We start from the raw sequence: 22,257 nt of genomic DNA, 5'->3' as shown, positions 1-22,257 counted from the left end.
CAGTAGTTCAATACTTTCACAAGTTGCCAACCTAGCACAATACCAAAAACACAGTTACGCTCCCTTTAGCCATGGACCAAAAAAAAAACCTGAATCTGCTCTCCGTTTTGCCCAGAGCACAACTATGAACTGCAATTATTTGTTGTCACTACACTGGTAGTTTTCTGACAATCTTCATCCATTCAGACTTCAGAGAAAGTAAGAGTTCCCATGATGCGCCTGTAGGCAGGTGTAGTTTGCCTTCTGTCCAATAGGTGCATTATGACACTTTACAGATAGAACAGGGGTACAGGAGGAACATTGTTCTTTGCAGACTCTGTAGGTGTTTGAGGGAGAACAGCTGTCTGATTCCGCCAAGCCCGTTCCTTGGCTGTGATTTCGCTAGATAGTAGGTAGGGGACAATGGGAATCTTGTTTATCTATTCATACGAGTCTCTAAAATTAGACGCAGGCATTTGGCTACCTTAAGAGGACAGTGGGGGGAGGGGGGGAGCATCACCTCACTCATCCATGGCACACCCAGCCCTTAGAGCCAATCTTTATCCCGAAGTTATGGATAAGACTTGCCAACCTCCCTTACCTACATTGTTCTAACATGCCAGAGGCTGTTCACCTTGGAGACCTGCTGGCAGATATGGGTACGACCCAGCACAAGATTTACCCCCTCTCCCCTGGATTTCGGGGGCCAATGAGAGCTCAGACATTTTAAGGCTTGGGCCCCTCTCTGGGTGAACACATTCCAGGGTGCCCTGCCCATCTCTGCTGCTCCCTTTCAAACGGCCAAGGGTGGCGGAGGCCATCGCCCATCACTTCCGAACTGCACACGCTGTCAAGGCTTGCTTAGCCCTTCCTTCTCTGGGCTGGCTGCTCAGCCTGTTGGCTAATTGCCAGCTCTCATCTCTTCTTCAGTTACCAGCTGTTCCAGATCATGCTGGTCTGATCTGCCTACTTAAAGCTGTCCAGCTCACTTCATCTCTGCCTTTGCCTTGGTCACATCACAAGAAACCACCTCTTGCGGTTCGTTTAAAGACTGGCTTGCTCACATCCCTTCTGGCTCCTTATCTGCTTGCAGTTTCTCCACTTAGATCCCTGACTTCTGACCTGGCTGATTACCCGATCTGGTTATTGAACTCTGGACTGGCTGACTACTCGATCCGGTTAACTGGACTCTGACAATGCTTTGACTACGCTTACCCGATTTACCTTTTTATTTTTTATCAACAAACAAGTGTGATTTAATTGTACTTCTGTCTCGGCCTGGTTTATGGTTTCTGACACATGCATCTCTCTCAGGACCGATTGACTCATGCTCAACTGCTGTTTACATGGAACCCTTCTCCACTTTGAAGGCCCAAGTTCTTTTTCAAATATTTGCTAGCCCACCAAGATTCTGCACCATGTCAGCCTCGCCCGGGGTGTCCACGTTTGTGCCCTCCTACTGTGACAAGCTAGCCCCCCAGGGACCTCTCTCTCATTTCCCTGGCATGGGCCGGATGCTACTGCCATCCATTTTCAGGGTTAGTTGACACGGCAGGCGAGTCGTTACACATCCTTAGTCCAGGGGTGTCCAAACTACGGCACTCCAGTTGTTCAGGAACTACAATCCCCATCATGCCTAGTCATGTCTTTGAATGTCAGAGTTTTACAATGCCTCATGGGATTGTAGTTCTGCAACAGCTGGAGGGCCGTAGTTTGGACACCCCTGCCTTAGTCTATTCTGACTTCTATGGCCACCGCCCTGCTGTCTATATCAACAAACACCTATCTGGGGTCTGATGAGCAGCATCAGGTGCCTCAACCAGGGTTCAGTTCATCCCACAGCACCAAATATAGTCTTATAATATAATGTAATATACGATACTATACACACACAATATTATATAGGTCTTTCAAACCACTTACTCGATTATTCTTTCCTGTGTTCAAAGGGAGCCATAGAGTCCAGTCCTAGTCGGTTAATAACCTATTACACATCAATAATTAGGTGGGTGGAAACCATACCAATCTATAAAATTGTGGCAAGTTTAACTGCATGCAGAGTTACAATTTACATTTCTGGCATCTATAAAAGTGAGATTAAGAAGAATATGGTCTTTACTGTTCAAAGAGGTACAGCTTCCCTTATAAAATGATATAGCCCCATTTTCGCCTTTGAAAAGAAAGGACCTGGAATGATTTCCCTCCCAGAACGCAACCAAGGTGTTGCTTAGCTTAAGAGATTTTGTCATATGCAAGGCGCATGTTGGAAACAGTCACTGCCTGGCTTATGTTCCACATTCTAGTTTTGAAAGTGAAGCTACACTTGTAAAAGGATAAGGATAAGGATAGGAAGGTGGCTGTGAGATGAGTGAAGTCCATGGTTCAGGCCGTCTTTAATATTGATTGGGCCCTGGGCAAAAAATTTGCTTAGGGCCCCCTCCCCATGTAATTTCGCTCTCCATCTTCTCTGAGACATACAATAAATAGCAGCTAGACTTAAAATCAGTTTACTGTATCAGATCAGGCAGCGATTGGTTGCCGGGGTTTACAGCATATCATTACTGCTTTACTGACTGGTTGCTAGAGGTTACAGCACTCCTTAAGGCTTACTGATTAGGTTGCTAGAGTTACAGCACATGATTTCGGCTTGTTGATTGGCTGTTAGAGATTACTGTACAGTAATACTGCTCATGATGCTGTAGGTTACAGCACATCCTCTCCTCACTGCAGGGGGCATGATATATATATGAATGCTGCCTTATTTACATATCAATGCAGTTGGCCTCAGCTATTTACATATGCATGTCACTGCTATTTACATATGAATACTGGTTATTTACATGTAAACACAAGGGTCTGCAGGTGAGTTGTCTGTACACAACAACAGGACAAAAACCTCAAGGGACAAGGGAATGTAAACTGGGATAGTTGGCAAGTATGAGGCAGCTGCTTTGGGCCCCACAACAATGACAGGGCCCAGGGCAGCTGCCCCTTTTGCCCTGCCTTAAAGACGGCCCTGCATGGTTTATATTCCTACCAGCCAGGGCCAATTACAGGACTTGTCAAGAACACAGATGTGGCACATTTGCAGCCATTAGCTCCCTTTTCTATGCCAAAATATATTCTTCCACAATTTCTCTTCCAATTAAAAAAAGCAAGCATTTACAACTTGCAGTATATTCAAGGTTATAAAGGAGGGCTTCAGATACTGAAATTGATTAGGATTGCTTAAACAAAGAGCTACAGCAAAATTGTCTGGACATCAGATCAGGCAAACCTATTTGGACTGAGAGCTGGTCATTTACAATGCCCTGAAAAAGTATTCATAACCCTTAAAATTTTCCACATTTTGTCATGTTACAACTAAAACGTAAAATGTACGTTATTGGGATTTTATGTGGTAGATCAATACAAAGTGGCACATAAAAAAAATTGTGAAGTGGAAGGAAAAATGATTTTAAAATTTTTTACAAATAAATATTGGGCGGCACAGTGGTGTAATGGGTAGCATATTCGCCTAGCAGCAAGAAGGGTCACTGGTTCGAATCCCAACCACGACACTACCAGCCTGGAGTTTGCATATTCTCCCTGTGCCTGCGTGGGTTTCCTCCGGGTTCTGCGGTTTCCTCCCACACTCCAAAGACATGCTGGTAGGTTAATTGGATCCTGTCTAAATTGTCCCTAGTATGTATGAATGTGAGTTAGGGACCTTAGATTGTAAGCTCCTTGAGGGTAGGGACTTATGTGAATGTACAATGTATATGTAAAGCTCTGCATAATTTGATGGTGCTATATAAGTAACTGAAATAAAATAAATTGTATTCAGCTCATTTTAAACAGATCACTAGTGTAATGAAGACTTTACACTGACAACCAATGTAATTCAAAACACCGGCCACCAACACATTTTTATATTGGTAAAAAAAAAGCCAAAAAGTTTCTACACTGGCCACCAATGTAATGGGGGATTTACACTGACCTCTAATGTAATAGAAGCATTTACAGTAACCATGTAAGGGGGGGGGGATTTACACTGACCACTAGTGTGAATGAAAGGATTGTACACCAAGCATTAATGTAAACAAGAAGATGATTTACACTGACTACCAATGTAACAGACATTTAGCCTGCGTTCAGATATGTGTGTCGAGGATGCATGCAAAAATCACTTTCCTGACACCACAGAAATGTTCTGCCCTTTAGATACTGTTGTGGAAATTTTATCAAGATGTATTTAATATGTAGTGTCAGTGTCTCCCAGTGTTAGTTCTCCTGCAGCCTGCTCTAAAGAGCAGACTGACACCAGTTGAGATGGAAAGCTTCCAAAGAAAGGTGTTTGCAGAGTGGGGATATGTCCGCTAGCGTAGGGCCCCTATGCAATACACAGACAATCATGGGGGGGGGGGGGGGGAGAGAATGTGTTCACTCTGCAAATAAATTAATCAGTTATGGGGGGGGGGGGGGGGGGAAGAGATGTACACTCATGTTGCTGTGTGTCTGATCAGCATGTGGAGGGGCTATGGCGTGTCTCTGCAGATGATCTCCCATCAGTAGGGGCGTAACTATAGGGGGTGCAGCAGTCGTGACCGCAACTGGGCCCTGTGCTGCAGGGGGCCCATGCAACCCCCTCTACATATGGCTGGCAGCAGCATAGGCAGCTAGGGGTACCAGTGCACCATGCACACGGATGGCTGGAGGTGGAGGGTGACTAGCAGAGCTCCATGCTCGACTATCGCATTGGCTGCTCTTTAGTTGTGTATTCCCCGCATGACCTGTGTCCTCGGCTGGCTCCTCAGAGTACCCCTCTCCTGCTCCATACATTGCCACCCAGTCCGATGTCTGTTCTCCCCAGCCACTTGGGGAGGGGGGGGGGGGGAACCCACACCACAAAACAATCCAACAAAACACTCCAACTTCCCACTTTTGGCTGAACTGAAGGATATTATTTTGGAAGACTGGGGCAAGGTTGACAAGAGAACCTCCCTTTCAAGCAAAACTATGAGGTTCTATCCCTTTAAGGGGGAGGACATGAAGCACCTGGAGGCCACACCCCTAGTCGATGCAGCCATAATGAGACTGGCAAAGCATGTCACCCCTAGAAGTTGCTGTATCCGTCAAGAATGGCCTTGAGAGAAGTACTGATGAGGCCTCAAAAGGATCTATGTGATGGCGGAATGACTTACAAACTGGCCTTGGCAGCCATGTCCAAGGCAACGGAAGTCTAGATGGAAAAACTTAAGACAGTTCTCAGAAACATCTCAGAAGAGGTGGCCAGAGGCTAAGCCATACGGGAGTTAAAGCTGGTGTCGGTCTTCCTGGGCGAGACCTCCGTTGACATTCTCTGTCTGTTGGCCCAGACTAGGCTGTCTTCGGTTACAGCCAAGTGAGCCTCGTGACCGTGTACCTGGCGTGTGGATCTGGCTCCTCGCTATTTGGCAGCAAACTGGACAGCGCCATAGCATGGGCCACTGGTGGGAAGTCAGGGTTCTTGCCCCAGGACAAAAACTGCCTTTTTGGCCAGAGAGGGCCCCAGTCAAGGAAACCAAGAACGGACAAGGAATGCATGTTTCTATAGGCCAGGACTTCAGGAGGAAGTGGAAGAGGGGACAGACATTTTTTTCAGATGTCTGCCAAGAACTCAACCTCTGGCAGACTCAAGCCCCCCCCCCCCCCAGGTCTTTTTGAGATTGGGCCTGCTCAGGCATGTCAGGTGGGGGAATGCCAGCTCCACTTTCGACATGTCTGGGTGGCCTCAATCTCGGATTACTGGGACTATAAAGATGGTCTCCTCAGGACATGCATGGCCCTTCACAAATGCTCATCTTTTCAGGCTCGCCTCTACCTTGGTTACCTCACTTGAAAAGAAACAGGTGCCGCTATCCTACATGCAGTCGATTATGGCTCAGGGTGCCGCAGTGCCCGATCAAGACCAAAGAGCTTCAGGGCATGTACTCGCCTCTTCCAAATGCTGAAGAAAAAGGGCTCATGACACCCAGTGATAGACCTCACGTATCTGAACAAGTTTGTGAAAAACAAAAGATTCAAAATAGAGACCCTTTGTACAATTCAACAAGCAGTCCAGCTGGGGGACTGGCTAGTCTCCATAAACTTAAAAGATGCCTACTTACACATGCCCATCACAGAAGAGTTTTGCAAATACCTCCAGCTTGCAGTCAGGCAAGGAGCATCTTCATTTCACTTGCCTCCCTCGTGGTTTCTCAACCTCGGGTCTTCTCGAAAGTTTTTCTGGCTGTGGTAGGACTCATCAGAATGAGAGGAATATACCTACACCATTATCGACAATCTTCTCTTGATATCACAGGACAGAGAGCAACTGCTACATCACAGGGCTCAAGTCATTTCCACACTTGTAGTATTTGGCTGTTTACTGAACTTAGAGAAAAGTCATCTAGAGCCAACACAGGGCTTAGTTCGAGAAAGTCGAGAACACCATCTCTCAGTAAAGTGGGAGAGTACACCTGCTCCTAGCTTCCTCATGTCTGAGGGCGCAATCATAGGCACAATGGTCTCTACAGCCACTCATGGTCAAATGGGCCCTTTGTTGGTTACACCCCTTGCAGAAAGGGTTTTTCACAATTATGACCGATGCCAGCAATACAGGATTGGGGGGGGATGGGGGCTCATTGCAGGTCAGAGATTGCCCAGGGCAGATGGGATCTTCACTCTCACATCCCATTATCGAATGGCCTAGAACTACAGTCAGCCTTCTGCGCCCTCTGCCACCTGATAGAGGGAGAAACCATACTACAAGACAAGGAGAGACGCGGAGTCTTCCCCCTACTCCAGGAATCATGACATGGGCCCATAATAATCTGGCCGACATCTCAGCAGTTTATGTTCCCGGGGGCCCAGGACACCCAGGCAGCCTCTATTCTGTATCCATCTGGACAACGAGTGGTCTCTCCATGTGGAGACATTCAGGTGGATTTGGTTATTGGGTGTTGATCCCGAAGTCAACTTGTTTGCATTCATCTGCAACTTCAAACTCAAGAAGTATTACACCCAGACTGTTGCAGCCAAGCCTTTGGGGTAGATGCTCCAATGGAACCTCAGCAGAGCATATGCCTCCCCCCCTCTGTCCATATAAGACCCTTATCCGAGCACGCAGCTCGGGCTGGTCACGAAAGTGGTGGGGGACGACCGAGCCCGCCCCCCCCCCCCGAGCCGTACCAGGTCATGTGCCCTCAACATGGGGGGGTGCTTTGGGGAAGGGGAGCCGCGCACCCCCCACCCCAAAGCACCTTGTCCCCATGTTGATGAAGACAAGGGCCTCTTCCAGACAACCCTGGCCGTTGGTTGTTGGGGTCTGCAGGCAGGGGGCTTATCGGAATCCGGGAGCCCCTTTAATAAGGGGGCCCCCGGATACCGGCTCCCCACCCTATGTGAATGAGTATGGGGTACAACCAGCCAGAGACAACGACGAGTCAACATCTCAAGGAAGAAGAGGAGAAGAACAGAAGAAGGTGAAGACAGTGGTGACGGAAGACCGGGCCACCGCATGTAAAAGAGCTGGAAGAAGGCGCAGAGGCCCGGCAAGAAGAACAAGACACCCGAAGACGGAAGAAGACCCCCGAAGTCAGAAGAAGACCCCCGGGTGGCGGCGACGAAGAAAGCCAAGCTTCTCCGCTAGTAAAAGAGCAGAAGATAACAGGAGTCCGGCGAGAAGACCCCCCCCCCCCCCCAAGATGGAAGAAGACCCCCGGAGCTGTGCAATAAATTTTTAACCCTTGTGTGTTGTGTTTTATTGAAATTTTTTTCACAAATGAATGGGTAGGGGTACATTGTACCCCATACTCATTCACATAGGGTGGGGGGCCGGTATCCGGGCCCCCTTATTAAGGTGGTGACATTGACCTCCTTCGCTAGTCCCATCTACATGGAGCTGTGCTCAAAATGAACGGACTTTTTTCCGTGCGGGTTAAGTCCGTTCATTTCAAAAGTATGGCGGACTAACAAACACATACGGCCATATTGTTTTTTGAGTCAAAACTACTTTAAGTCCGCCGGACTTTTGGGGAAAAAAAAAAAAAGTCCGCCAGAGCCCACACCCGGGCGGATAGTTTGATCATGTGTACGTGGCATTAGAGTCCACGTTTTGGCCCCATCATCTTTCTCCACAGAGTTTCATGGGCTGGTCACCCTCTGGTCAGGCAATTCTTCAGAGGGGGGCAGCAAGATCCCCAAATGGGATCTCTCACTTGTCCTGAACGCACTCTCAGAGCTTGGAATCAAGGGAGTCAGCCTGACATCTATTAAGGATCTTCCTCTCTCAAGTCTGCTCTCCGCGTGGCCATCACATCGGCCAAAAGAGAGTTGTGTCTGAAGACCCCCATCTCAAAGAGCCGTTTCTAACCTGTCTCAGACCGGGTTGTACTCATACCCATGCTTAACTCAAAAGTTACATCCGTCTTCCACAAAGACCAGGATATTGTCCTTCCTACCTTCAAGGCACCAGACACTACTGAGGCTCATCCTCTAGATGTGGGAGAGACATTGAAGGAGTACCTCCAAGCTACAGCCTTTTAGACAGTCAGACCACCTCTTTGTTCTTTTCTCTGGGCGAAACAGGGGAAAAACCTGATTCATCTAGAACAATCCTGTCTTGGATTGTCCAGGCCATCCAGCAGGCCTATAGGGCAAAGGGTTTGGCTCCTCCAGAGGCAGTGACAGCACACTCGACCAGTAATGAGACTTAACTTTCTGGGCAGCGGCCCGACATGGCTCCAGACATTGTCTGCAGGGCGGCCTCATGGGCTTCTATCAACACCTTAATGGCACATTATTGCGTAGAACCTGCATCCTTAGCCTCTGAATTTTGGTTTAAGAATCCTGCCAGTTGAAGGGACAAATTAAAACAATTTTTCTTCAGAAATCCTGTACATGTGGTTTGGCTAGTTATTTCCCCACACGTAGGCTACCAAGGAGGGTCAGGAAAACTGAATATTTCCTTTTCAAATACTTACCGTAATTTTCCATACCTGTTGAACTCCATGGCAGACATAGTTCTCCCCCATCGATCAAGAGTTGGCTATTACAGAATGCAGCCTCTGTCCAAGAGAACAAAATTTATGGGTATGGGGTCCTATAGCATTGGAGAGGAGGCGGGGTAAACCCACATGTAGGCTGCCAAGCCTGCCATGGAGTCTATCAGTAAAGGAAAACTATGGTAAAGTATTGTAAAGTATTTGATAGTAAGTTTTCGGTTTTCTCTCTGCCTTAAGCTGGCCATACACCTATAGATTATCTGCCGATTTTCTATGGTTAGATGGAAAAAGTGCAACAGATTTCTCCATGTATGTTAAACTGTGTGGATGGAGGAATCTCCCACTGGGCCAAGCTTCAGTAGCTTGCCATTTGGCCCCGCTGGCTCTCAACCTAAACAATGCATGCACCCAATCAGAATGTTTAGCGGGGCCGACTAAAAAGATATGGAAGTTTGGGCCAGTAGGAGATTCTTCCATCCACACAGTTCAGCGTAGAAGATGGAATCTGTGCCACTTTTTCCATCTGACCATAGAAAATCTGTAGATAATCTATAGCTGTATGGCCATTCTTATTCACTGCAGTCCTAGGATTACAGGACAATAAAAGATGGCTATTCCCCCAGGCAGCATGCCATTTAAAGCGGGAGTCCGCCGTTTTTTTTTTTTTTTTAAAGCCAGCAGCTACAAATACTTTTAAAATAATGACACTTACCCGCCCAGCGTGCCCACGATGTCGGCACCTGAAACCGATCTCTCGATCGTCTCTCGGGTGCTGCCGCCACCATCTTGGGTATGGGAATCAGGAAGTGGAGCCTTGCGGCTTCATTTCCCCTTGGTTCCCTACTGCGCATGCGCGAGTCACGCTGCGCAATAAGGATGGTCCCCGCTGTCTCTGGGATCCGTGTGTTTCCCAGCAGGCAGTGGGGGACCTTCGGAAAGGGGCGTAGATTCTGCAGAATCTACGCCGGAAGTGGGTGCAGATACCTGTACTGTACAGGTACCTGCACCCCCCTCCCCCCTGAAAGGTGCCAATTGTGGCGCTGGAAGGTGGGGGGGGGGTTCCAATGAGCGGAAGCTCCACTTTAGGGTGGACCTCCGCTTTAAAAGCAATATTTTGGATCAGACCTAAGGGATAGGTTAAAAAGGATAATCATATAGATTTGATTGGAAGCTAGAGTGTGGTCAAACCATGTGAGGATAAAAGCCATGTGTTACATTTAATAATAAAAAAAAAAAAGCAGTGAGCTGTGACACACACACACACACACACACACACACACACACACTATATCTTACCAAGCGTATTTTGTGCTCTTCTTCCAGCAAGAAGAGATTTTCCTCTTTAATATAATACTCTGCAGACATCAACAGGGCTTGAAGGGGGATCAAACCAACCAACTGCGAACCAAGTATTGGAAGGCCCAACTCCTGAAACAGAAGTGGATCAGAATCTACAGCTACACAACTAAAAAAGGGAAGATACAACGTGTTGTAAAGAAAGGCATCAAGAATGGGGAATAAAAAGTCTTAAAACTATAAGGCCGCGTACACACGCGGGGACTGTTCGCCCAACTTTGTCCGTCAAACAGTTTCAGCAAACAGTCCGCTCAAAATTAGCATGGACGGACATGGCCACACACGACGAACGAACAGTTTGCTGAAACCGTGCGCGATGACGTGAACGGCACGTACGACGGGACGAAAAATACGACGTCCTATACACTGCATTATAACTTTCGGCGTGTAAATCCTTTCTGAGCATGCGCGGAACTTAGTTTGACGAACAAGCCTACACACGAGGGGACTGTTCGCTGAAACAAAGTTTCAGCGGACAGTTTTTCGGAATTTCCGAAAAACCTTGTTCAGCGGACTGTTCGCTGAAACTGTCCGCTGAAAGCCCACACACGGGCGGACTGTCCGCCAAAACACTGTTCAGTGGACAAAGTTGGCCGAACAGTCCCCGCGTGTGTACGCGGCCTTACATATGTAATACAGTGATTCAAAAATATGTCAAAGGTTTATTTATATACATAGAGAGGGATACATCCAATATTTTTTCCAACTCTTTATGCTCCATTAAGTTACAAATGTACTTTACACATTTTGATACTTTTACTTCCATGTTGACATTTCTTGCTGGTTACAGGTATGATTTTGTCGATGGGTCCCAACCGTCTTCATCCAACACTATGGTCCTCAGAATTCTGTTCTGTGACCTAGTTATGTACCCTTACTGGTTCATGACTGACTTTTGTATGGGTTAATACATTCAATAAAAAATTTAAGAGAGAAACCAAAAAGGGAGGGGGGGTAGTGCATGGAAATTCTATTAGTTGACATTTCAACAGCAAGGTCTGAACATTTAAATTCTCTAATGGTCTGCTGTTTAGGTTCCACCCCCAAAATTAAGCAGAAGGTCCATCATAACTTTAAGCTACTGTATTTACAGTGCCAACATATGGTGCAAAGCTTCAAACCTTTAGAAACTGTCACAATTTAGTGGTCACTGCACATTTCAAACAAGTGTGCATGCAAAAATATATTCACAGTATTAAGGACAGAGGAAACTTAATACAATGCTACCCCCTGTGAGGATCAAGGTATAAGAAAACCAAGATGGTTGACAGTATGTTTCACTAAATGTTTATCTTGTCTGTTTCATTCTTAGTATCTTAAAGACACCTCATCCTTAAGTCCTAAGTATCTTAAAGACACCTCATCCTTAAGTCACGTACACATAAGAAGAAACCTTATCTTAAAGACCATCTGCCACATCAGCTCTAAAAGCAGAAGACGCCTAGAGAATTGCCTTTTATGGAAACTTGTTGTTGTGTTTCAACATTCCTGAAGCCTGTCTTTTGTGTATATAAGCGCTGTGTTAATAAAGAGACTCAGAGAGTTGGGTGCAGCCTTCTGAGCAGAAATACTGAGAACCTCTTTCCGTGTCTCTTTGCTTAGATAAGAACTCTAATAATAATTGGGAAACGGTAACATAACTTGATGAGTAGGTGACTTGCTGTAGTCACACCTAACATTTTTGGCGCCCGAACAGGGACTCGCTGAAGAAACTACAAGAGGCGAACGAACATAAGGACGGAACGAAGAGGTCGGGCACATTAGGAACCACAGACAAAACCTGCGCAGGTAAGAAAAGCTTTATTTTCTTATAAACTCTGTGCTTCTTAGATTTGTGCCCACCTGATCTGTCTGAATTGTTCTTCAGGTAAAACCAACCTCTGTAGTAAGCGAGTCTTGAATTTAATATTTGACTTATGTTACCGTTGTTTCTTGTCTGTCTCCTTGTCATCTGTCTGTTGTGACTGAGATAAGCCCTGTTTGTATGGTGTGAATTGAAACATATATCATCCCAATGAGTAACGGAATGCGCCTTTAACTCGTAAGAGTACTTTGGGGGTCCGACACTTAAGTTTGATATACGCTTTTTGATTCATGAGCCTAAAAACGGGTTGAAAGTATAAGTCCTGACTGCCTCGATAAAGCAGGAATAAGAAACGAATGCTGAGAGATTCCATGGTAATGGGAAGGGAATAAGGTCTCCACAAAGTCCGGAGATCTAGTTATATGTGTTTGGCCACCAAAAGGAATGCTTGTATATGTTGTAGCCGTCAGTCTGGTCATAATATTTGTCAGTTGGCTAGCATATAAAGTAATTCGATTTCAGAAATCTCATCTAGGAGAGGTTTTTAGTATTTTGGCACCCTAGGAGGAGAAGGCAACGAGACACTTAGTAAGTGATCCAAACGTCACCTAGGCAAGACTGTCAAAATGGGCCAGACACATGGTAAACCCCAGGAGGAATCTCAGAAATGTTATGCTGTTAAAGACATAATTACAATGTTGTATGGGAAGGACAAGGCACAGGGCACGAATAGAGTTCTCAAGAAATTTGGAATGGATGGAGAAAATGGGCTAAGTGTAGAAGGTTGGGAGAATATAAAGAGAGACAGACAGGGAGAGGTCCTGCAGAACAGATGGGTATCACAAATACAATGTTTAATTAAGGTTTCCAACAGGGCTAAAGAGGAGGGATGGAAGTATTGTCATGAACAGGGTGGATGGGATATGAAGGTCCGACGCAAGAGTCTCCCTTCAGCTCCCGAGGATGGAGTAGAAACGGAAGGTACTCCACCTCCTTATAGCACTACCAAACCGGGTAATGAAAGACCAAAACTTTATCCTTCCTTAAGAGGAAGAGGATGGGTATGCCGAGTATGCGGTACCCAGAATACAGACTGGGCACAGGAATGTGTACATTGCGGAGCTCAAAGACCAGAGCCCGTAGCTCCAGTCCACAGTCGGACTAGGGTAATACAAGTAAATAATCCAAATGCGGGTCAAGCAGGACAGCCACCTACAGTGACTCGACAAGTCGTTCTGAGGACATGGACACCTTGGTCGGCTGACACTCTTATGGCATTAATACAGAATGCTCCTGATCCCGTAGCAAAACCTGCCGCATTCTGTAGATTCGTGACACAATTACTAGAGACACATGAAGCAGCTTGGCAAGATGGGGAAGATTTGTGTAGACATAAAATGACACTGACGATGTTTAATCAATTTATGAATGAAATTGCTCCACATAGACCACAAGGGGATCCAGCGGCAGATCCACCAGGAATACACCCCCGTCACATAGACTCTAGACCCCTGTTTATTAATCAGTTACGAGAATTTTGCCAAGGGAAACAGCAGGAAAGGGGTTCGACAGCGCCCATAAAACAGGCCCCAGGTCAGACTGTTACAGAATTTTACCTCAACATGGAAAGCATGATGGCTGACGAAGGTCTAGATTTAGCCTTACCCGTCACCATTAGGGCTTTCAATCGACAGTTTATGGAAGGACTAGTACCCCAAATAGGTGACAAATTGAAGGCATGTACTCCCGAATGGAGAGCCATACGGGACAGAGGAACATTGTTGCAGAAAACACAAGGCATAGAGGCGGATTTAGCAGAAGCTAAACACAGAAGGACACCGGGAGTTAACACTGTTGCCCGGGTCAATGAAGGAGGGAATTCCTCCCGTAAACCTCTTACCTGTTATTACTGCAACAAGGTGGGACATATAAGAAGAAACTGTAGGAAAAGAATAAAGGACGAACAGGAAGGAAATACGGACAGAGACACGAGGGACAACAGACAGAGGCGTACCGACGATAGGGACGATCCGACAGCATGACTTGCCCCAGTCCTAGCTGAATCAGAGAATAAAATGCTCCACATGTTGATGAAGGTGGAAGGTAAACATATTCCTTGTTTAGTTGACACAGGAGCATCACGCAGCTTATTATCTGATTCAGTAGTCCCTCCACACATGACATCCCGTGACACCATACCCATAAGTGGTTATGACGGTCTTTTGTCCGATGCCCCACTGACTAAACCTTTAAAAGTAAAAATAGGGAATCACATGTTTTTGTCACGCTTTTTGATTTCCAGAGGAGCCCCTACTAATTTATTAGGAGCAGACATTCTTCAGAAAATAGGAGCAAACATTACTTATCATCCAGATGGTATGGTCACCCTAGCAATAGGAGATGACCCAGAGGGTATAGAAATCTGTAATAAAATACAATGTTTGGAAGAAGAACCAGAACCGTCCAATACGCCCTCGCCGGAAATAGATCAAATTCTGTCTAGTCTTCCGGAAGGGCTATGGGAAACACATCCAGCGGACGTTGGGCTTCTGCCCATACCCCCGGTTACTCTACAGCTGATTCCAGGAGCAGTTCTCCCTCAGCAGAAACAGTACCCACTCAGTGCGCCCCAGGAAGCAGCTATAGAACTACAAGTGGAGGCTCTACTCAAAAGTGGAGCATTAAAAGAAATACAGTCACCAGCCAATACCCCATTGTATCCAGTCAAGAAAAAGACATTGGGGGATGGCCCAGTAAAGTATAGAATGGCACAAGACCTAAGGGCAGTAAACAAAATATTGGCCCCAATAACGCCACTAGTACCAAACCCGCATACTTTACTTTCAGAAGTACCATCAGATAGCTCCTCATTTACAGTTATAGACTTGGCTAATGCTTTCTTTTCTGTACCCCTGGCGGAGGAATGTCAACCATGGTTTGCGTTCCGTCTCAAAAACCGCCAGTTGACCTGGACACGCCTACCGCAAGGAATGGCGCATTCGCCAACTCTATACTCGCAAGCCCTACAGACAGTGTTGGGGGAATGGCAACCACCTGACACTTGTGTATTGTTGCAATATGTAGATGACCTATTGTTATGTTGTCCGGATAACGATACTTGTTTAAAAGCCACTCTATCATTGTTACAATTCCTGGCTGAAAAAGGGTGCAAAGTGAATAGAACTAAGTTACAGGTATGCCAGAAAAAGGTTGTCTTTTTGGGCCACTGTATATCCCAGGGTACTCGACACCTCACTGAAGAACGAGTCCAGGCCATAAGACAAATGAATGTCCCACGCAACTTTAAGCAACTTCGTATGTTTCTGGGAATAGTGTCATATTGTAGACAATGGATACCACATGCCAGTTCTCTGATGCAGCCATTATATGATTGCTTGAAAATAGTACCCTATGTACTCACAGAAGCAGGTCATAAATCTTTTAGCACCTTAAAAAAGTTACTAATTTCGGCACCTGCGATCAGGATTCCTGACTATACCAAAACATTTCATTTGTACATTGCTGAAATCACGGGACACGCAACAGGGGTGTTGACACAACAACACATCAAACAAAGGCCGGTAGCATACTTCTCAGCGGCTCTCGATCCTGTCTCTAGAGGATCACCGTCCTGTGTACGGGCAGTCGCAGCAGTGTCAATTATCATTGACAAATCCTCAGAAATTGTCTTAGACAATCCTGTAGTGGTACATACCACACATGACATACACGCCATCTTGTCACAGGTTCAGCCAAAACACATATCAATGGCGAGGCAGCTGCGTCTGCAATGCACCTTGCTCCTACCTCCCAATGTTACCTTCCAGCGATGCACTTCTTTTAACTTAGCACAACTTTTACCCTTACAGACAGATTTGACAGGGGGGAGTAATGGTGAAGGCACAGCACAAGAAACTCAGGATTCTGACACACTTTCATTTCATGACATAACATCTGATGAACACGATTGTTTTCAACTTATGGAACAAGAGACCACGGGGTTCCCACATGTCACAGACACACCCATTGCAAATGCAGAACACACACTGTACATAGATGGTAGTAGATTTGCCGATGACAAAGGTAAATATCACACAGGTTATGCTGTCGTAACGGACACACAGGTAATTGAGGCAAAGTCACTACCAGCACACATGTCTGCACAAGAAGCGGAACTAACAGCTTTAGAAAAAGCCTTAGAACACTTAGAGGGACAAGAAGGGAACGTTTACACTGATTCTGCATTCGCCTACGGTGTGGCACATGATTATGGCCACATATGGAAAGCTAGAGGTTACCTTACAGCAGCAGGCACACCTGTTAAACATGGTGAAGGAATCAAAAGAGTCCTGAACAATCTTCAAAAAGTTAAAAGAGTAGCCATTATGAAGATAGCGGCACACACGAGCGCAAAAACAACTGAGGCAAAAGGAAACGCATTTGCAGATTTAGCTGCAAAGAAGGCAGCTCTAGGGGAAGTAAGCCCTGAGACCTTAGCCACGGTACAGGTGAGTATGCCCGAAACCACATGGCAGCAGCTGATCGAACTACAGGAACAAGCAGGGACTACTGAGAAGGACCGTTGGGTTAAGGAGGGAGCTGCACCAGGCCTTGACAATGTATGGAGAGAGGGAGGAAAAATATGTCTACCCGCCTCTCTATACCCCGCAATGGCAGCAGCTGTCCACTTGCCCACTCATGTCAGCTCCAATTCTATGTATAGGATTGTAAGCCAAGGATGGCTAGCCCCTGGATTCAGTAGTACTGCAAGGAACTACTGTGCTGCATGCCAAATCTGTCTGTTAAATAACCCAGGACAGAGAGTGAAAACCCCACGTAAACATCAGGTCCGGGCCCAATATCCCTTTCAGAGACTGCAAATTGACTACATACAAATGCCTAAGAGCGGCCCTTTTGAATTTGTTCTCGTGTGCATCTGCCTATTTTCAGGCTGGCCAGAAAGTTATCCTGTGAAATCAGCTACGGCAAAAGCCACCGCCAAGAAACTGATTACTGAGCTGATACCTAGGTTTGGTCTCCCAGAAACAATAGAATCGGATAGGGGGACACATTTCACGGGAGAAATAATGCAAAATGTGATGGCAATGTTAGGGGTTCAACAAAGTTTTCACACCCCTTACCACCCACAGAGTTCAGGATCAGTAGAAAGAGTAAATGGGACAATAAAGCTAAAAATACAAAAAGCCATGCAAGAGTTAAATAAACCATGGCCTGAGTGTCTACCCTTAGCTTTGTTCTCTATTAGGTACACTCCAACAGGAAAAACCGGGTTATCCCCATATGAAATACTTTTTGGGAGTGTACCCAGATTAGGTTTATATTTTCCTCAAAGTATGCAATTGCAATGTGATAGTTTAACTACATATGTGATACAATTGCAACAGCGTCTAACTAAAATCCACAAGAGTGTGTATTCTTCTCTTCCAGACCCTAATTCTGTCACAGGTACTCACGACTTACAACCGGAGACTATGTGTATGTAAAGAAACATACCAGGAAGACACTGGAACCAAGGTTCGAGGGTCCTTTCCAGGTGCTATTGACTACAGCAACCTCAGTGAAATTGGAAGGGAAACCTACCTGGATCCACGCTTCACACTGTAAAAAGGAGCCAGTTGGCAAATGACAACATGTATCTTTTTATTCTTTTTGTTTCAGTAATCCTGACCAATAGTTTGGTTACATCACAGAATGCAATTCACAAGGATGAAGGATTTTCTAAAAAAAATGTTATTACTGAAGTTTAAATATGCTTATGCTCGGAAGTCAGGATATGAGAAATGTTGGGTTTGCAGTAAATTACACCCCAGCACGGCTAAAATACCACTGATGGCAGTTCCTATAAATTATACTGATCTTGCTAACAGTAGCATTAACATAATTGGAACAAATACCAGCAAGACAGTAATGTTTAAATCGAATGGCCTCGCCTTTCCCCCTGATTGGTGTTTCAACCTAGGGAACACAACGGGAGGAAATAGAGAATGCCAAGACAGCAAGTTTAACTTGTCCATTGTCGTATTAAATGGAAGCTTCTACCCCAGTAATACCAGTACACACCAGACATTATCTGACTTCCTCACTAACATTGTGGATAATAAGGTTAGGTGGTTAGTGTCCAACCTTTCCCTCTATGGATACACCTCTCGTTATAGACGTAATATCAGTTCAAGTCCAGTAGCCTTAGGAAACAATATATACATCTGTTGTAGGGATAAGTGTTATACCTGGATACCTAGAAGGGCTCAGGGATGGTGCTACCTCGCAAGTTTGGTACCAGTAATGGGAGTAGTGGGTGATGAACGAGGTGATCACCTACTGGAAGCTAGTATGCACCCCAGATATCCCCTCAGATATCGTAGCAAAAGAGAAATATTTTTAGAGCAGGACATGGCATGGGCTTGGTTCCCGTCCTGGACAGGATGGGGTATAGACTTAATGAAGCGACTAAATAACTATACTGGAATAATTAATGATATTTTGGAGAAAAACTCTGATGACATTACTAAGTTAAATCTAGAAACCAGAGCCATCACAAAACAAATAGAATTACATGAGTTAGCGATTGAAAGTATGAGTGCAGCATTAACAGGACTCTGTGAGACCACAGAAGACTATGAATGTTGTACTTGGATACATAACACTAGCATCGAGATACCCGACTATTATGACATCATTGCACGACACCGCACGGAAGTAAAGGATCTACAGGAGAAGGCCCGTAATATTGGCCGTGACTGGGATCCTTTTGGTGGAACTTTTAGTTTCTCAGGGTTATTTTCTTGGTTCAAGAAGGCAGCAATGATGATTATAGTAGTGCTTATATTCATATTTCTCATTTGTGTTTTAAGTTGTTTATGTGTTTTTGCAAGAAAGCCAAGGTAAATGCTGTAGAAAAGATGGAACTTTTGTAAGTTGATAAGTTGGATGAGATAGGTGGATTTAGTTTCTTGACATCACCCATCTTTCAGAAAGGCCACTCTTCCTGAATTTTAGATGTTGGTACTATCCAGGGGGATGGGTGTATACCCCTCTGACAACTCGCGGTCAGGGAGAGTACTTTGGACATAGGCCGACTAGAACTTGTTCAGGTGGACCCAGGGTAAGAGGGAAGGGTGATGTCAAAGGGGGAAATTGTGAGGATCAAGGTATAAGAAAACCAAGATGGTTGACAGTATGTTTCACTAAATGTTTATCTTGTCTGTTTCATTCTTAGTATCTTAAAGACACCTCATCCTTAAGTCCTAAGTATCTTAAAGACACCTCATCCTTAAGTCACGTACACATAAGAAGAAACCTTATCTTAAAGACCATCTGCCACATCAGCTCTAAAAGCAGAAGACGCCTAGAGAATTGCCTTTTATGGAAACTTGTTGTTGTGTTTCAACATTCCTGAAGCCTGTCTTTTGTGTATATAAGAGCTGTGTTAATAAAGAGACTCAGAGAGTTGGGTGCAGCCTTCTGAGCAGAAATACTGAGAACTTCTTTCAGTGTCTCTTTGCTTAGATAAGAACTCTAATAATAATTGGGAAACAGTAACATAACTTGATGAGTAGGTGACTTGCTGTAGTCACACCTAACACCCCACAAGAGCTACTTGGCAATTTTGGTTGTCTGTTCTGTGCCTCGACTCCAAGAACAACCTCAGCTCCTTTCGACACACCAGGTTGAGCTAAACTTACTGCAAGAACATGAGCATAGATGCCTGTCATTTGGCTGTGAATTAGTACCAGGAAGTAGACACTGTTTAGTGGTAAATTAACCCAATGTATTGGTAAGGATTAGAATTAAATGGTGGTTTGAGCATAATGAGCACACGGAAGGTAGGGTCAGACTGTCAGGAACCATGAATCAGACAGAGACATATTATTTATAAATATAGTCAGGGTACGGTAGCCAAAATGGGTAGTCAGAAATAGCCAATAAAACAGGAAGTCAGAGATCAGCTTTGTCAGAGGCAGCAGACAGGAATCAAAAGGGACGTCAGCCAGGCAAGTCTTCCACAGGAACACAGCAGAGAGTCTCCAGATATAGGTTTGATCAAGGCAAAAGGAAAAAAAAAAAAAAAAAAAAATGAACCAGGCAGTTAAGCTGGGTTCACACTAGAGCATGGAGTGCCTCACAGCAGGGGGTCCAGTGCGTCTCCATTCACCAGTTCAGGTCCGATCTCAGCCCCAATTTTTGTATGAATTCGGACCAAAAGACGCAAAGGCCACTCCAGGGATGTGAGAGCTGGTCACAATCTTCTTCTATGCAAATTGGATGCAGGGAAACCCGCATCCAAGTCATAATAGTGTGAACCCAGCCTTAAAATAGCCAGAAGGGGTAGGCTCTGGGCTAAACTGACAAGCAGGAAATCATCACCAGGTGAGCCGCTGTGGAACGATGAGTACTGGCAATTAACTGACAGCTGAGCAACCCGAGCACTGAGAAGGGAGGGCTGCCCAGCCCTGACACAGGCACAGTCTGCTAGACAGCATAATTTGCTATGCCAAACTCAAAATCAAGTTCTGTACCACTAGACTGGCCAACTCATGAATGAGCAATAAACAATACATGCAAGCATTAATTGCAACATGAATACTAGAACTAGTTTAGAGTGCACTCTAGGAGAAGGACTAGGATTTGGTCCAATGTTCCCCGAGAGGTACCTTAGCATAAGCATGGCTAGCGTTGGGACCCAGTTTTACCACTGGTGCACATGAAACTAGTCCCAGTCAAGCCTAAAGGCAACAAATAAGGCTACTAGATGGCGGTATGGTTAGTTCCTAAGGGGCACAGTCCCTCTAGCAGCAGACAGTAACTTCACACAGCCGCAGCTCACTAGTCCCAGCGATATTGCAGCTCACCATCCGGTCACACACAGCAAATAGTTCATACTCTGTACCTATGTGGCTGCCTGTCTCCCCTCCCCCCCCAAAAAAAAAAAAAAAAAAAAAAAAAAATAATCAGTGCTCCAGATCCTACTCAGGCAGCCGATATACAGCAGCGATGGTGCACACTCTGGTCTCCCTCATAGATAGAGGACCAGATGCCCTGTACAGCCTAGGAAAATGCAAGTTTCCCCTCCTCCTGGCAATTAGCTTTCTGGGGAATGTAGTTCAAAAGCTCTTGATTACACAGTAGAATCTCCCCTCAGGACTACATTGCCCACAGTGCACTGCTGCCTGACTCAGACTGTTGAACACTTGCTGCTCAACAGCTCCCTCTTGTTAAAATAGAATCAGCCCATCACCACAGGGCAGCAACTATAGAGAACAGCTGCAGCCAGTGTTTCTCGCACTTATCCAAGCACCTGGCTACACCAAATACCCAAATGAAATCCACAAAATATCCATTCTGCATTTGGCTAGCCGTTACAAAACTGTTCTTTTGGTGTAGTATTTGGTCAAGAAAAACTATAAAAAAAAAAAAAAAAAAAAAAAACACACAGTGGGTACCTTGGCATCCTTGCGGGTCTCCTCATACACCACATGTAGTGGAGTGACCTCATAATCTAGTAAATTCGCAGACACTTGTGCCATGCTTTCCTCCTGAAGATACCATCCAATAGCCTGCACTTTTTTCAGACGCCCAGGCTAGGGGAAAAAAAACAAAAAACACAAGAGTGAGATTTAGGAGCCTGAGGATTAACTGTTCATGCCACAATTCCCCCAGTCTGAATGCAGTAATTTTCTCCTAACATAACTGTACATTACAGATTCCGTTCATTTTTAAGAAACATGAAATATAGCAATAAAATAGCTTTATTTTAAAGTAGCAGCCATAGGCCTGGATTAGGACTTTTTATAAAGCTGAAAAAATAAAATGGTGAGAAGAGCAGAGTGCTTAAATTTAACATTGCATAAGCAATTCCCGATAATCATGAATGGCAAATGGTCATGCAGCAATTTAAAAATTGCAATTTACTTTTTAGAATCTATGTCTGGATTGCTTACGACTAGGTGAAGACACGTACAGTAAAGTCAATAGTGCTGCTTTCTGCAATTTACCACAAGGGACCTTTCACACTGCCAGCATTTGGGCATTGACGCTAAAGCGCTGTTAGTTTTAGAGGCATATACTGACGTTTTTTGTGGAGCTTTTAACTTC

General features: G+C 45.2%; 1 protein-coding gene across 1 annotated transcript in view; it reads right to left on the bottom strand.

Annotated features, from left to right (window-relative positions):
• Window positions 1-22,257, bottom strand: part of FTCD (formimidoyltransferase cyclodeaminase) — a 55,942-nt gene that overhangs the window by 10,522 nt on the left and 23,163 nt on the right. Inside the window, exons 6-8 of the mRNA XM_077450150.1 lie at window positions 21,606-21,743; window positions 10,281-10,412; window positions 1,909-1,963 (exon numbers count right to left, since the gene is read on the bottom strand). Coding sequence (XP_077306276.1) covers window positions 1,909-1,963; window positions 10,281-10,412; window positions 21,606-21,743 — 325 coding nt within the window. The remainder of the gene's footprint in view (window positions 1-1,908; window positions 1,964-10,280; window positions 10,413-21,605; window positions 21,744-22,257) is intronic.

This window comes from Lithobates pipiens, unplaced genomic scaffold, assembly GCF_037356315.1.
Source record: "Lithobates pipiens isolate NorthernLeopardFrog02 unplaced genomic scaffold, aLitPip1_a1.2 Scaffold_22, whole genome shotgun sequence".
Taxonomy (NCBI): Eukaryota; Metazoa; Chordata; class Amphibia; order Anura; family Ranidae; genus Lithobates; species Lithobates pipiens.
Note: the sequence above shows the minus strand (reverse complement) of the source record. Positions and strands in the feature narration are given on the sequence as shown.